General features: G+C 52.1%; 1 protein-coding gene across 1 annotated transcript; it reads right to left on the reverse strand.

Moving 5' to 3' along the window:
* Positions 1–120: 120 nt before the first annotated feature.
* Positions 121–8,701, reverse strand: MYCBP (MYC binding protein). The gene is made up of 5 exons (XM_078884072.1): positions 8,502–8,701; positions 6,497–6,569; positions 5,304–5,352; positions 3,065–3,194; positions 121–977 (listed from the first exon to the last, which is right to left on the reverse strand). Exons 1-5 carry the CDS (start codon positions 8,514–8,516, stop codon positions 933–935), a joined length of 312 nt encoding a protein of 103 aa, XP_078740198.1. The 5' UTR covers positions 8,517–8,701; the 3' UTR covers positions 121–932.
* Between the last annotated feature and the right edge of the window lie 4,806 nt (positions 8,702–13,507).

A 13,507-nucleotide genomic window follows, 5' to 3' on the forward strand; every position in this document is an offset into this window, starting at 1 on the left:
TCAGTGGGCCTCACCTGCTAAAATAAGATTTTATAGTTCAGTAGTTTAGAATTATCTCTGCCCCCGAACACCCCCCCCCCCGCCCCCCCCCCCCCCGAAAGGAATCCACCACGGCTCTCATTCAAACAAACCACTTCCTTTAATGAAACACTCCACAACAGGGACAGAGATTGTAATTACAAAAAATGATCTCTGCTCCTCTCTCCCGCACTGTTGTCATCGTTGTCGCACAGAGGGTGGACTGAAAAAAAGAATGTGAACTCAGTGCGATGATCAGTCCCTCACCCCCGCCCCCAGCCATTAACTCCGCCCCCCTCAGCCATCAACTCTGCCCACCAACCACTGACCCCACCCATCAGCCACCAACTCCACCCACCAGCCACTAACCCCGCTCACAAGTCACTAACTCCGCCCACCCCGGTCACGGCAAAGACTCCACCCCAGTAACACCAAAGGAACCCAGGTGGAGAAGACAGGCAGGAGGTGGTGTTAGACTAAGTGTGACTGGGTTTTAGATGGGGTGATAGACTTAGATTAGGTGGGTGTTAGATTTGGTGTTAGGTTAGGTAGGTGTTAGATTGAGTGTTAGACCAAGTGTTGGGTTGGGTGGGTATTAGTGGGTGCTCCCCTCGCTAGCAGTACTTCCCCAACAGCAATTGCGGGCTACACGGGGGACCTTTGACTATGTGTTAGAATGTGAGAGTAGCGAGCGTGGGAGGAAAGGGAGTGTTTCATGTGCATACCCATACCCACGTGGATGTGCGTGTGTGAGTGTGTGCGCGAGAGTGTGTGCATGCACGTGTGTGTGTCTAGGTGTGAGTGTGTGTGTGTATTAGTGTGTGTCTGTGTGTGTCTCTGTGTGAGAGTGTGTGACTGTGTGTCTATGTTTGTGTGTGCATTCCCCAGTGCCTTGCGTCCTCCACCCCCCCCCTCTACTCCGTGCGCCCCTCGTCCGCCACCGCTTCGTAGCGAGCCAGCTGTGGAAACAAAGACAAAGATCCCCAGGTAGCCTCAACAGACGGTCGGGACAAGTGCTGTTCATAGCGAGTAGTAGCAGCGCCTATGAAGGTACACAAGGGGGTGGGTGGCCAGCACAACACACACCCGGCTGCCTTTGTCTCCCCCAGTGGCAATGTTTACGACGCACCACCACTGCATCAGGTACTAATTTGAGGCTGAGTCGATCTCCGGGAGGGCCCAACACCGGGTTCAGATAATCGCTGCTGTCACTGGTGTTGGCCGTGAACGGGAACTGAACTCGGGTCACCGGGTTTCATAGCGGCACTACCGCTGCCCCCACACTCGTACACACACAGGGCATGCACCACCCACGGCCGCATAGCCGCCACCACTACCTGAGAGGTGAACGGCAGCTGCCATCATTGCGTAGCGTGCACCACGGTGTCCTAAATGTTAACTACCTCGCCTGGTATCAGGAGGTCGTGGGTTCGATCCCGACCCCAACGATATGGTAGCAAGATGCTCACTACCTCAGCTGGTATGCAGGAGGTCGTGGGTTCGATCCCTACCTCGACATCACAGTGGCTAGAAGATGTGAACTACCTCGCCTGGTATGCAGCAGGTCGTGGGTCCAATCCAAACCCCAATGCCACGGTGGCTCGGAGATGTTAACTACCTCGCCTGGAATGCAGGAGGTCGTGGGTTTGATCCCAACCCTGACGTCCACGGTGGATAGGAAATGTTAACTACCTTGCCTGGTATACATGAGGTCGTGGGTTCGATCCCAACCCCAATGCCATGGTGGCTAGATGTTAACTACCTCGCTTTGTATACAGGAGATCATGGGTTCGATCCTGACCCTGATGATGCCTGTTGCTGTATGTTTGGAGTCTGGGTCTCTCTCTCTATTATCTCCCCGCAGTGGTCGTGGATTTTCTCCGGGTCCTCCGGTTTTACCTCGACATTCAGAATCAACGTCACGCCTTTAGAGTATGTGACTGCAATAAATGTCCACGTGCACAATGATGGCAGCCACTTCGTTGAGCCATAATTTGTGATTGCCAGGTCGCTTCTGAAAGCGTTACATAGCTCAGTAGGGCCTTACCTGGTAAAACAAAACAGTTTTACCGCATGTGTTGTGCATGATTGGCCATTGTAATTTTCCTGATCGTCATTGGCGGAGCCTACATCATCATCATAAACATCATCAGCCATGGTCACTCCATTGCTGGATGAAGAGCTCAAGCCACCACCATCATCAGCCATAGTCTCTCCCCCCTCTCTCTCTGCACGTGCGTTTCGATGACAGTGACAATTACATCGTTAATGATTTCATCATCATCGTCGTTAATGATTACATCGGCAGCATCATCATTGTTGTCGACATCACTATAATTGATATGAATAATGATTACATTGTCATCATCATAAATAATAATAGTAGAACCCCTCTTAATGACCACCCCTGTTAACTATCGCTTAACGACGAGCGTTCATAGCGCCCAATGTGGAGAATAGTATATAGTAGTTTATATTGTAATGTATAGTATAGTATACAGCAGCAGTCTATAGTTGCGTAGCGTATAGCGGTGTAGTGTATAGTGGTGTAGCTTATAGTGGTGTAGCGTATAGTGTAGCGTATAATGGTGTAGCGTATAGTGGTGTAGCGTATAGTGGTGTAGCGTATAGTGTAGAATATAGTAGTGTAGTGTATAGTAGTGTATAGTAGTGTATAGTGTAGTTAACGACTAATTGCTTAACGATGGGCCTCCATAGAGCCCAATGTGTTCCCTTACCGACCATTCCCCTGTTAACGACGACTTATGACGAGCACACGACTGTCAATTTCAGCCAATCGGCGAGTTCCAAAGTGGTCTGACCAGGCCTCGGCCAATCAGCGACGTCCATTCATGGGTGTTGGGGCATTGTTTACATTCAGTGTCTGCTGTGCTTTGAAGTGGAAACATTTACTCGCCTAACGACCGGCTTCCTGGAACCAATTACCTTTAAGAGGGGTTCTGCCATACATCATTAATGATTACATCGACATCATCATCATCAACGATTGCATCATTATAGTCGTGACCACGAGGACACCGCTCACCTTGCCCTTGAGCTCGCGGTTCTCTTCGGCCAGGGAGTCCAACTTGAGGCGCAGTTCAGAGGCCTCGAGGCGCAGGGCCTCTACATCGGCCCCCTCGGGGCCCGCAGAGCTCAGGTGCTGCTTCAGGAAGCTGAGCAGCGACGTCAAGGATCACTCAACGACAACAATGACCGACCTTCGCCACTAAGTGGCGGTAATATCACCATGGTGCCTGTGCCAGGCAATGTGCACTTTAAGGCCACGTGAAGTGTCAAATGCCTGCTGGCAGGTCACTGGACAGATCTAGGTGCCATGGGTCGACTGATTGAGATGACTGAGATGACTGGCCGATGCACCACCTGTGCCCCCTACTGAGCCAACTTGCTGTGTTTTAGCAACTGGGCCTTCCGCTCATTGTTGTGAGCGTCGCTCCTCTGCCCTCTGTTGCTGTTGGAGGGCGATTGCCTCCAAATGCCCAGTAGTGTCCTTCACGAGCCTCCTGCACTGAGGCCGATCTTGACACCGCTAGTACCAGTCATCAGCAAGTCCACTGAGCTCCACATCCTCTTGCACCACGAACAAAAGCTGTTTAGGCATGTGGTGGCTGGGCATGTGGTCTACATGACCCAGCCAATGCAGCCTTGCTTGCCAGAGGAGCTCACCGATGGGATTTTTTCCATATGTTTCAAGGATTTGTGAGCTCTTCAGACAATCCAGCCGGGTTAAACCCAGGATGGATCGAAGGCAGGCCAGCCTAAATGTTTTCAAGCGGCAAAGATGTTCCATTAGGGGGGTCCACATTTTGCAAGAACAGAGAAGGGCATGACCGTGGCAGAGAAGACCCGAAGCTTCATGTGGAGCGACAGACCAGGTAGCTTCCACACAGCATTACGCAGACGATGAAAAGATAATGCTGATCAATTGATTCGGAGAGCTCTGCTTTCAAACCGAGCCGGTCATGAGCATACCGCCCAGATATGGAAAACTCTCCACGCTCTCCACAACTGCCCCACCAACCACTATGGGTTTGAATGGGGTTCTGGATATACACCCACCACTGGAGTGGAAGAATGGCAGGCACATCTTACAGATGACAAGCTGATGGTCGGTGGGCAGATCAGCTCCATGGTAGGTCCTGGTCTCAAGGACATGGGCCCGCATCCGCTGTAGTCACTACATAGTCCAGCAGATGTTCTTGCTTGGACCCAGCATGCATCCATGATGTTGTGGATGCACCGATGTCAGAACATCATGTTGGTAATTACAAGCCCATGGGCTGCACAAAAGTCTAGCAGCCTCCTACCCTTGTTATTGAGCTGATCTGGCCCATGCCTTCCAGTCACTCCAGGTGCCAGGTTCATGACCCACTCAGGCATTAAAGTCACCCAACAGGATGACTCTATCCCGAGGGGCCACTTCAGCTTGCACCTGTTACATGTTAGGGCTTACAAATTATCACACCTCACCGCCACGCTCCCACACTCGCCTTAATTATTTTGTTCAGAAGAGCCACTCCGTGTTGTTTGGCAGTCTCCTGCCCCAAGTAGAGGACTGTCCACCCCTCAGTGGTAGGAGCCAGAGCCAGTCCACCGGACCTCCTGAATACCGCAGAGATTCAGGAGGTACCGGTACAGCTCCCAACAGAGGAATGAGCATTCGAACATTCCAAGTGGTCTCCTGCAATGGCTATTTCATTTTACTGGAGGAACCCCAAGGGTAAAGATTACCTCTCCAGGCTCCGCGAAATGGGTTTGGCCAGCAGACGTCATAAATGCCTGTCCCCCCGGGGCCTCCGGCACAAACTTCGTTCTTTATTTTTCATGTGGTTTAGTGGTAAATAATGAAAGGTGGGTTACCAACCCCTCACACCTGACACTGAGGGGTCCCCTAGGCTCTCTTAGGATAACACACATGGGGGGATACTAACACTGGAGGGTTACCTAGGCTCCCCTAGGGTCCCCTAGAATCACACACCCAATCACGCATGGGGGTCCTGACACTGGGGGGGTCCCAAAGATCACACGCAACGGACGCCGACTCACACGATGGGCCCCCCTCCTATCACAGATGTAAGGCCCCACTGACCTATGGAGCTCTTCAATCAAACGCAATCTGGCCATCACAAATGATAGCTACTCACCGAAGTGGTGGCTTGTCATCACCAGCACGTGGAAATTGATAACAGAAGATAAATACTATAAACATGTGACGTTGATTCTAAACGTGGAGTGGCGTGGTTGAGTGGCGTGGTTGAGGATACTCCAGGGCATTGTTGGGTTTGTCTGGCTCCTCGTACAGACCAACAAGCACTGCACACGCACACACAAAGACAAAGGTCCCCCGTATAGCCCTTAACAGACTGTCGGGACAAGTGCTGTTCGTGAGTAGCATCGCCTATGAAGGCCGGCACCACGGCACATACCTGGCCGCCTTTGTTTCCCCGGTGCTGATGTTCCCACACTGCAACAGGTGCTCTTTTAAGGCCGAGTTGACCTCGGGCAGCCCTACCGATATTAAGCTATCCACAGCGCCAACGCTTGACAAATGCGCGTGTACAAGGAAATATGAATAAGTGTGCTCTGAACCTGGCGACCCGAGTTCGATTCCCGCTCACAGCCAACACCAGTGACGATTATCTGGTTCCGGTGCTGGGCCTTCCCTAGGTCAGCTCGGTCTCAAATTAGTACCTGGCCCGCGGTGTGTAGTAACCATCGCCATAGACTAACACTGCCCATAGACTCAACACCGCCCATAAACTCAACACTGCACCACAGATGCAACACTGTACCGTAGACTCAACACTGCACCATAGACTCAGTACTGCCCGTAGACAGAACTGCCTGGAGCCTCAGCACTGCCCGTAGACTTAAAATATGAGTCTCTAGGTGTGTGAATGAATGAGTTTCTGGGTGTGTGAGTGAATGAGTCCCTAGGTGTGTGACTGCGTCTAGGTGTATAAGTGAAAGTCTCGAGGTGTGCAAGTGAATGAGTCTCTCAGTGTACAAGTACATTCATCTGTCAGTGTATAAGTGAATGAGTCTCTAGGTATGTAAGTGAATGTGCATCTAGGTGTATAAGTGAATGTGTCTATAGGTGTGTGAGTGAATGAGTCTCAGTGTGTGAGTGAATGAGTCTCTGGGTGTGTGAGTGAATGAGTCTCTGGGTGTGTGAGTGAATAAGTTTATGAATTTGAATGAGTCTCTAGGTCTGTGAGTGAATTAGTCTCTAGGTGTGTGAGTGAATGAGTCTCTGGGTGTGTGAGTGAATGAGTTTATGAATTTGAATGAGTCTCTAGGTCTGTGAGTGAATAAGTCTCTCGGTGTGTGAGTGAATGAGTCTCTCGGTATGTGAGTGAATGAGTCTCTAGGTGTGTGAATGAATGAGTTTCTGGGTGTGTGAGTGAATAAATGTCTGGGTGTGTGAGTGAATGAGTGTCTGGGTGTGAATCAGCACCTTTCGTGAGCGCGTCCAGAACGCCCGACTTCTCCAGGTACCTACGGAACTCCTCCCGCTTCGAGTCAGCCGCCTGATAACAACAATTAACCCCAGCTCAGTTAGGGCCGAGTCAACCTAGGGGTGGTCCAGATCACGTACGAGCGGTTTCAAATATCCTATAAACTACAACGATAAACTAATTGGGGTGCCACGGTGGCAAGCTGTTCACTCCCTCGCCTGGTATGCAGGCGGTCGTGGGTTCGATCCTGACCCTGACGCCACGGTGGCGAGATGTTAGCTACCTCGCCTGGCATACAGGAGGTCGTGGTTTCGATCCCTAACCTGACACCACGGTGGCTATGAGATATTAATTACTTCGCCTGGTATACAGGAGGTCGTATATCTTCGTCTCTCTCCCCCCGCGGTCGCGTAGATTTTTCTCCGGGTCCTCCAGTTTTTCCCCTCCACATTTAGAATCAACGTCGTGCATTCAGAGGAAATGTGGCTGCTGCTATGATATTCCACGTGATGATGGTAAGCCACTTTGTTGAGCTACCATTTGTGGCCAGGTCGCTTCTGAAAAAATAGCTGTGTAAAATTATTATTTTTTTTACATTTATACGATAGATCATAGATTATCCAGCAGCTTCTGGGTGAGGGAAGGGGGCGCCGGATTTTCAAAAGCGCCGGATAATCACTACATCAATTATTTTAAAAATCTAATTTTTGCACATTCTTGCATTACATTATATTATTAGGTGTTGTGTGTGTTTTAAAGAAGACTGTCTCTGGTGTAGGCCAATCAGGTGTCATGGTCGGGATCGAACCCACGACCTCCTGTATACTAGGCGAGGGAGATAACATCTCCTAGTCACCACGGTGAGATGTTAACTCTACTCCACACACTGTACTACACAGTACTTGTACTACAGAGTAACTGTTCTGCACTACACAGTACCTGTATTAAAGAGTACTTGTACTGCACAGTACCTGTACTACACAGTACCTGCACTAGTGTACTACAAAGTATCTGTAATACTGGTAGGAAGCTCCTGGTTACACCAGCCCACAGGGGATTATTGTGTCCGTCCGTCCTGCATCCAAAAATGAGAGGGGTGGGGCTGGGTGGAGAGGGGAGGGTGGGGAGGGGCTGGGTGGGGGGTGGGAGGGGTGGGACTGGGTGGGGAGGGGCTGATCACCCCGTGGTGCCCTTATAACACTTAACGTTTAAAGTCACGTAGGTAAGAAAATAAAATGAAAATAAATAATATATCACGACGTTTCAATCACAAATCGCCCTCGGGCGAAACAAAATCTAGCAATAGAACCACCGCCGCTGTTCCACCGCCGCTCTTCCACCGCCGCTCTTCCACCGCCGCTCTTCCACCGCCGCTCTTCCACCGCCGCTCTTCCACCGCCGCTCTTCCACCACTGGATTTGTTTCGCCTTAGGACGATCGCTTGTGCTTCGATCGAAACGTCGTGATATATTTTTTATTTGCATTTTATTTTTCTACCTACGTGACCTTAACCTAAAGAGTGCACACACAGTGCCTGCACTACACAGTACACCATAACGTGACAGTGGCGTTAGGGAACACTGCAGTGGGTAACAACGTAAATCTTAAGATTGATATACAGCAGCGCCTTATTCCAATGCGCTTTACAACAATTATATAAAGTGTACGTACGATTAAAGTTGTTGAGATAATAGAGCGGTGGTGGTTGTTGTTGTTAAAGTCGTGGTGTAGTCATGGCGACGGTTAGGAGGGGTTGGGGATCGTGGTGGTGATTGTGGTGGTGATTGTGGTTGTGGTGGAGGTTGTTGTGGTGATGGTTGTGATGGTGGTGGAGGTGATGGTGATGATGGAGGTACAGGAGTCAGTCCGCCACCACTTGATCAGTGAAGACAGCCTGGGGTGGCCGCAGACTCCATAGCAACAGTCGAAGCGAAGCCGAAGTTTGGGGCGAACAAGCCACGCAAAACACCCCCAGAACAACACAGCAACGGAGGAAACCCTCACCCGATACGAGGCCATGGCGAGACGGAAGAGGGGGTGGGAGAGGGCGTGAGGGGCTCGCGGAGTCCGGGTTGGCGTTTAAAGGACGCGGATGGCGAGCGATGGAACTTTGTAGTTTTGTGTTGTTCGGAGTCGACTCCGACGCCGCCGCCGCCTTCAACTCCTCTCGCCTCCTGCTTCCGGTTTGCCGGCGAACGAATGGGGCCGTGCGCAGCAACATCCGGGTGACGGGTCTTGGCGAGGGGCGGGGTTAGGGGCGAGGTTAGGGGCGGGGTTAGGGGCGGGGCGGATGAGCGGGGAGGGGTGGAAATCTACGTGACGTTGACCACCGCTCCCTCGCGAATATTAATGAGGCGATGGCCATATATGGAATAACATTATAATATTAAGGTGAGAGGGTGGTTAGGTGAGTGTGGGTGGTTGGGTGAGTGGGTGGGTGGTTGGGTGAGTGGGTGGGTGGTTGGGTGAGCGGGTGGGTGGTTGGGTGAGCGGGTGGGTGGTTGGGTGAGCGGGTGGGTGGTTGGGTGAGCGGGTGGGTGGTTGGGTGAGCGGGTGGGTGGTTGGGTGAGCGGGTGGGTGGTTGGGTGAGCGGGTGGGTGGTTGGGTGAGCGGGTGGGTGGTTGGGTGAGCGGGTGGTTGGTTGGGTGAGTGGGTGGGTGGGTGAGTGGATGGTTGGGTGAGTGGTTGGGTGAGTGGATGGGTGGTTGGGTGAGTGGGTGGGTGGTTGGGTGGTTGGGTGAGTGGGTGGTTGGGTGAGTGGGTGGGTGGTTGGGTGAGTGGGTGGGTGGTTGGGTGAGTGGTTTGGTGAGCGGGTGGTTGGGTGAGCGAGTGGGTGGTTTGGTGAGTGGGTGGTTTGGTGAGTGGGTGGTTGAGTGAGCGGGAGGATGGGTGGGCGGGTGAGTGGTTGGGTGAGTGGGTGGTTGGTTGGGTGAGCGGGTGGGTGGTTGGGTGAGCGGGTGGGTGGTTGGGTGAGCGGGTGGGTGGTTGGGTGAGCGGGTGGGTGGTTGGGTGAGTGGGTGGTTGGTTGGGTGAGTGGGTGGGTGGGTGGGTGAGTGGGTGGTTGGGTGAGTGGTTGGGTGAGTGGATGGGTGGTTGGGTGAGTGGGTGGGTGGTTGGGTGGTTGGGTGAGTGGGTGGTTGGGTGAGTGGGTGGGTGGTTGGGTGAGTGGGTGGGTGGTTGGGTGAGTGGTTTGGTGAGCGGGTGGTTGGGTGAGCGAGTGGGTGGTTTGGTGAGTGGGTGGTTCGGTGAGTGGGTGGTTGAGTGAGCGGGAGGATGGGTGGGCGGGTGAGTGGTTGGGTGAGTGGGTGGGTGAGCCTCAAGTGGGAAGGTTAGGCCAGGCGAGGATAAGAGAAGATGACGATCGGTGGAGACGGAGTGCGATGCCAGGAAGCGGTCAAAAGAGCGGGTTGATGAGTGGGTGGGTAGTGGGTGGGTGGTTGGGTAGATGTGTGGGTGGATGTGGGTGGGTAGTGGGTGGGTAGTGAGTGGGTGGGTAGTGGGTGGGTGAGTAGTGGGTGGTTGGACGAGTGGATGAGTGGGTGGGTCGTGGGTGGCCAAGTTGGGAACATCGCTGGAGAGAGCGAGGATGAAGATGTGGACCCGTTCCGTGAAATAAAGACCTTACCTTGGTTAACAGAGAAAAGGGCCCGAGTCTTCTTTCACATAAATTACACACATTTATATGCTCCTCGGTGGAATACAATTTGCCTAATTTGACCTCACTGGAACCAATCTTGATTTGAAGCTTTCGTGAATGCATGAATCCATACTCTTTGGTTCTTTCGGTAAAGTCACGTCATCAGGTGGGAAAGTATACTTTCCCGCCCGAAACGTCGTGATTTATTTTATTTTATACCTATGTGACTTTACCGAAAGAACCAGAGTATGGAACCAATCTGTCAACCCATACGGTGTACCCGTATTCTTGTACAGAGAACTAGAGTCTATATGTGTTTCTCCCTTTGTAGGATGAACGTTGAGATTCATCAGGGTGACCAACGAGGTGACCAACGAGGTCTGAATTAGTCTGTTATAAGGTAGGGCACGACAGGTATGCAATGTTGATGACCTGTTGCAGATGTACCACCTATGCCCCCGACTGTGCGTTTTATCCGCCCGGTGCCCCGCTCGTTGTTGTGAGCGTCGCTCCTCTGCCCTCCTTTTCCATGGAGGTTCGCCGTCTCCAACTGCCCAGTAGCAGCGTCCTTCAGGAGCCTCCTCCTCCTCCACAGGGGCCGACTTTCACATGGCTGGTAGCGGTTATCGGCAAGTCCACTCAGCTCCACATCTTCCTGTAACCACATCAGCTCCACCACCTCTCCAGCCCGTGCCACTCATACATCAGCTCCACCTCTTCTCCAGCCCGTACCACTCAACTCTTCACAAACTCACGCAGTCGAACGCTCATTCACCATAGCGTGACATCGGCGGCTGTGGAAAAACAGCCGCCCGGCTCGGCACGGCAGGGGCACGGTTGTGCCAGCGGGGGGGACGGGGGTGGCACGGCACGGCACAGTTGTGCCAGTGGGGGGAACAAGGGTGTCACGGCATGGCACGGTTGTGCCAGTGGGAGAAAACAGGTTGTTTATTTTTAAATCCTTTAAATTAAGTTCACTTGCTTGCTTGCTTGCGCGCTTACGACCGTGCACATCTTTCGGTCGTTTTTTAACCCATTTCCCGTGATCCAATCGAGCTGACATTTTGCACACAGACTCGTTGTGCGTGACAATTTATTTTCGTGACTTTTTTTTTCCACTTTTTAGGAAATTTTTTTTTTCATATTTCATTTAAAATACCAATGTGATAAAAATGAAACTCTTACTCAAGAAAAACAGAAATGAATAATAAAATAAAACCGATGCCACGCATATAAAGGATGTATAGTGAAAAACTTTGTTTTTACGGGTTAATTTTTTTTTCTTTATTCAGATTTCCTCACATGCCGAGCCACGAGGGGGAGCGAAGATCAGCACAAGCAACACCACACAGGCACCTGGATCTGTCCCGTGACCTCCTGCCCCTGCACCTAGCCTGGCACGGCAGTCAACCCATAGACACCTGGGTGTGTCCTGTGACCTCCTCCTGCACCTAGCCTGGCACGGCAGTCAACCCATAGACACCTGCGTGTATCCCGTGATCTCCTCATGCTGCACCTAGCCTGGCACCTGGGTCCGTCCTGTGACCGCCTACCAGCTGCGACAGCCTCCTCTACTTCACCTAAATAGCCTCGAGGTACACCTAGCCTGGCACAAGCGCCGTGGTGACAGTCACCACGCTGCCACCCAAGTGGCGGACGGCAACTCCCGCCGCGTGCGTTGCGCGCAATGCCGCGCCGCGCCCCAAGCGATGGAAGTTCCACGTTCCTATGCCCGGGGGGGTCGAGTCCATCCACGGCACAATGTACACGCGTGACGTGGGGACTCACAGGCTGGCTCCTAGGCCTACACCCCTAGGGTCCACTCGGCATTAAATGAGGGCCTGGTGGGTTATTAAAAATAAAGCGTACGGGGCCGTCCATAAATGACGTCAATGATGTCACGCGATTGTGGACGATTTTTGACCCCCCCCCCCGCCCCCTTCGTCACGGCGTCACAAAAAGTCAAACCCCCCCCCTCAAATATGACGTCACAGCTCTGCCCCCCCCCCAAAAAAATATAAAAACATGCTCCAAATCGCTTTAAACTATTGTCATTGTAGGAGAAAAACATTTGTTAAAAAGTATATTTAATTAAGTAGAACGTGTTGTCTATATTTATTTAAAGTTGCGCATTTTGATGTGACGTCACACTTCTCAACCCCCCCCCCCCTCGTCACACATCGTGACAAATGTCTGACACCCCCAGGTGCGTGACGTCATTTATGGACGGCCCCGAGGCGCTCGCTAATGGCGCTCGCCCCGACAGTCTATACAGCTTTTGTTGCTTTTGAGACTTAAATAGTAATTGGGCCTCAAGCAGTACATGGTGATGTCATTAAATACGCGATTAAGAATGTAGAGAGGGGGAGAATATTAGTGGGATCTGAGACTCGGCGAGATCGGGTCCCGGGGTCTGCAGACTCTGGGAAACCGGGTCTCAAGAGTCTGTAGAATCAGGGAGATCGGGTCTCAGGCTCTAAATACTCAGGGTCCTAGAGCAGGGGTCGGCAACCTACGGCTCCGGAGCCGCATGCGGCTCTTTACGGGCTGCTTCTTGACGATATATACGTATGTACAGTATGTACATAGATGCATTGCGGCTCTTGAAATACTGAATTTTGTACCGAATTGGAAAGAAATGGCTCTTCTTGTTATTTTGGTTGCCGACCCCTGGTCTAGAGCCTCAAGCAAACTGTGTGTTCAGGGTATAGAGACTCAGGGTCTAGAGACTCAGGGAGACCGGGTCTCAGGGTCTGAGTCTCGATTGAGACACAAGTGTGTGGAAGTGCTCGCTACGTGAATAATTCAGAAATGATTTCATGATACCAATAATCACACTCATTCACATATACACACGTACACACACAGTCATACACAGACACGCACACAGACACACTCTTTAACACGACTCGTCACACACATTGTGCGTCACACACACACAACGTGCGTGCGTTACACCCACCGTGCGTGCATCACACAAACACCGTGCGTGCGTCACACAAACACCGTGCGTGCGTCACACACACACAACGTGCGTGCGTCACACACAACGTGCGTGCGTCACACACACACAACGTGCGTGCGTCAAAACACCGTGCGTGCATCACACACACACCGTGCGTCACACACACACACACACCGTGCGTGCGTCACACAAACACCGTGCGTGCGTCACACAAACACCGTGCGTGCGTCACACACAACGTGTGTGCGTCACATACACCGTGCGTGCGTCACACACACACCGTGCGTGCGTCACACACACACCGTGCGTGCGTCACACACACACCGTGCGTGCGTCACACACACACCGTGCGTGCGTCACACACACACACCTTGCGTTACACACACACCGTGGGTCACACACACACCG

Source organism: Lampetra fluviatilis, chromosome 77 (genome assembly GCF_964198595.1).
Source record: "Lampetra fluviatilis chromosome 77, kcLamFluv1.1, whole genome shotgun sequence".
Lineage (NCBI taxonomy): Eukaryota > Metazoa > Chordata > Hyperoartia > Petromyzontiformes > Petromyzontidae > Lampetra > Lampetra fluviatilis.